The sequence below is a fragment of the Austrofundulus limnaeus genome, unplaced genomic scaffold, assembly GCF_001266775.1.
Source record: "Austrofundulus limnaeus strain Quisiro unplaced genomic scaffold, Austrofundulus_limnaeus-1.0 Scaffold376, whole genome shotgun sequence".
NCBI lineage: Eukaryota > Metazoa > Chordata > Actinopteri > Cyprinodontiformes > Rivulidae > Austrofundulus > Austrofundulus limnaeus.
This window is the reverse complement of record NW_013952778.1, coordinates 508,799-510,549: the sequence shown is the minus strand read 5'-3', so window position 1 is coordinate 510,549 and position 1,751 is coordinate 508,799. Positions and strand designations below refer to the sequence as shown.

At 32.0% G+C, this 1,751-nt stretch overlaps 1 protein-coding gene across 1 annotated transcript in view; it reads left to right on the top strand.

The window, feature by feature from the left end:
* zgc:101744 (Receptor expression-enhancing protein 6-like) overlaps positions 1–1,751 on the top strand; it is a 17,633-nt gene that overhangs the window by 14,658 nt on the left and 1,224 nt on the right. Inside the window, exon 4 of the mRNA XM_014023564.1 lies at positions 425–563. Within this exon, the coding sequence (XP_013879018.1) occupies positions 425–563 (139 nt within the window). The remainder of the gene's footprint in view (positions 1–424; positions 564–1,751) is intronic.

The window sequence follows — 1,751 nt, the reverse complement described above, 5'->3', positions numbered from 1 at the left end:
TTATTATATTTTTTGAGGCTTCTTGTTTTGACTTATAAAAGGTTTTGCTCATTCTCAAACAAATGATTAAAAATATTAGAGAGACCTTTTATTGTCATCGTACAGATCACAATGAAATTACAGACCTTGAAGACCCTTAAATATTTTTTAAAACTTTGCAAAGTTTTCCTTTTATTAAAATGCAGTTTTAAAATGTTGAGGGTCTATGTATTTAACTCAACTGATTCTGACACACCTCCCTGCTAAACTGAACTTTATAATGGGATCTTTTTAAGCCATGGGAACTAACGTAACTAACAAAATAAATAAATAAATAAATAAAACAATTTAAATGTATTTTTTTTTTTACAATTTAAAAAAAAAAGTATAGAAAGTTTAGAAACTAAATTTTTCCATCCTGAACTGACACTGTCTGTTTATTCAGCATCAAGGCCATTGAGAGCAGTAATAAAGAGGACGACACACAGTGGCTGACCTATTGGGTTGTTTATGGGCTCTTCAGYGTTGTTGAATCCTTCTCCGATATCTTCCTCTTCTGGTTCCCCTTCTACTATGCAAGCAAGGTAGGCTAATATTTTGTGTTGTGTTTTAATGGTTTTTTTTTTTATTTTATTTTATTTTTTCGATGATTAGAGGATTTCAGAGCTCTGTGGGAATCAGTTCATCTGTATTTTGTACATTCTGCAGTCTTTCTTTTAGGGGAATTTATCACCAGTAGTTTTGAAAATCAAATTGACTAAATTTAAAAAGTCATACTTTTGGGTTCAATAACCCTGGACAGATTCTTACTTCTATGAAAAATAATTTGTATCAAAACTTTTACATCCTTCCTGTAATAGAAGAGTGGACATWAAACAATATGCTCATTTTAATCAGGATTCATTTTTCTCTGAGCTGAAGAAACATGAGTGGTTTGTGTTCGTGCAGCTGGCCAGGAGACAAATTTAGTGTCGCCAATCCATCTCTTATTAATGTTACTACAGTAATGACACGTTTTCACTTGATGTGTGTACTTTTGTGTACCAGCGCTGCCCTCTTGTGGACACACTGTATAAAGCCAAGTTTAGAAATGGGATGGACTGTTCTGTTTGCAAAATACATTTATGATGGAGATTTTATTATATTTATTTTAAGAGAATGATAAAATATCAAACATTTGCAGATCAACTTGTTTACCTTAATTTATGCTCATGTGATAAGATAATCTGAAATTCTGAAAGCAAAAAAAAAATACCAGTTCCTATTTACCTGGTAGATGTAATATTTCAGCTGCTACAAGTCATGTAAATGAACCACGGGACATTTTAATGTTTTTGTATTGATGCATATAGCAGTACCTTAATAGAGAATTTCTGTCATGTACTGTAGTATTTCATGTCTTTTGACTTGCAGCTTTATTTTGGTAGATTTGAAAACTGTTTTAATAAAATGACCTCACATATCAGCTCGTCCTGCTTTTCATTGTGTTCAAAGTCACCTTACAATCCCATTACAAGTGTTCAAGTCATAAATTTAATCTGGGAGAAAATAGGATTTAAACCGATGCCTTACTCTGTTTTATGAGTGAGTGGAGAAAAGGCAACAGCATTACAAATCAGTGCACATTTCAGAAAGCATGTCTGCTATTGAAAGCATGAAGTATTACTATTTTATTTAGATATACAGTATATATACAACCAGAAGTTCCTGAGATTTCTTTAATCCATTCATACCTGTTAAGAACTAAGAATCGTGTGTTTTAGCAGTTATCC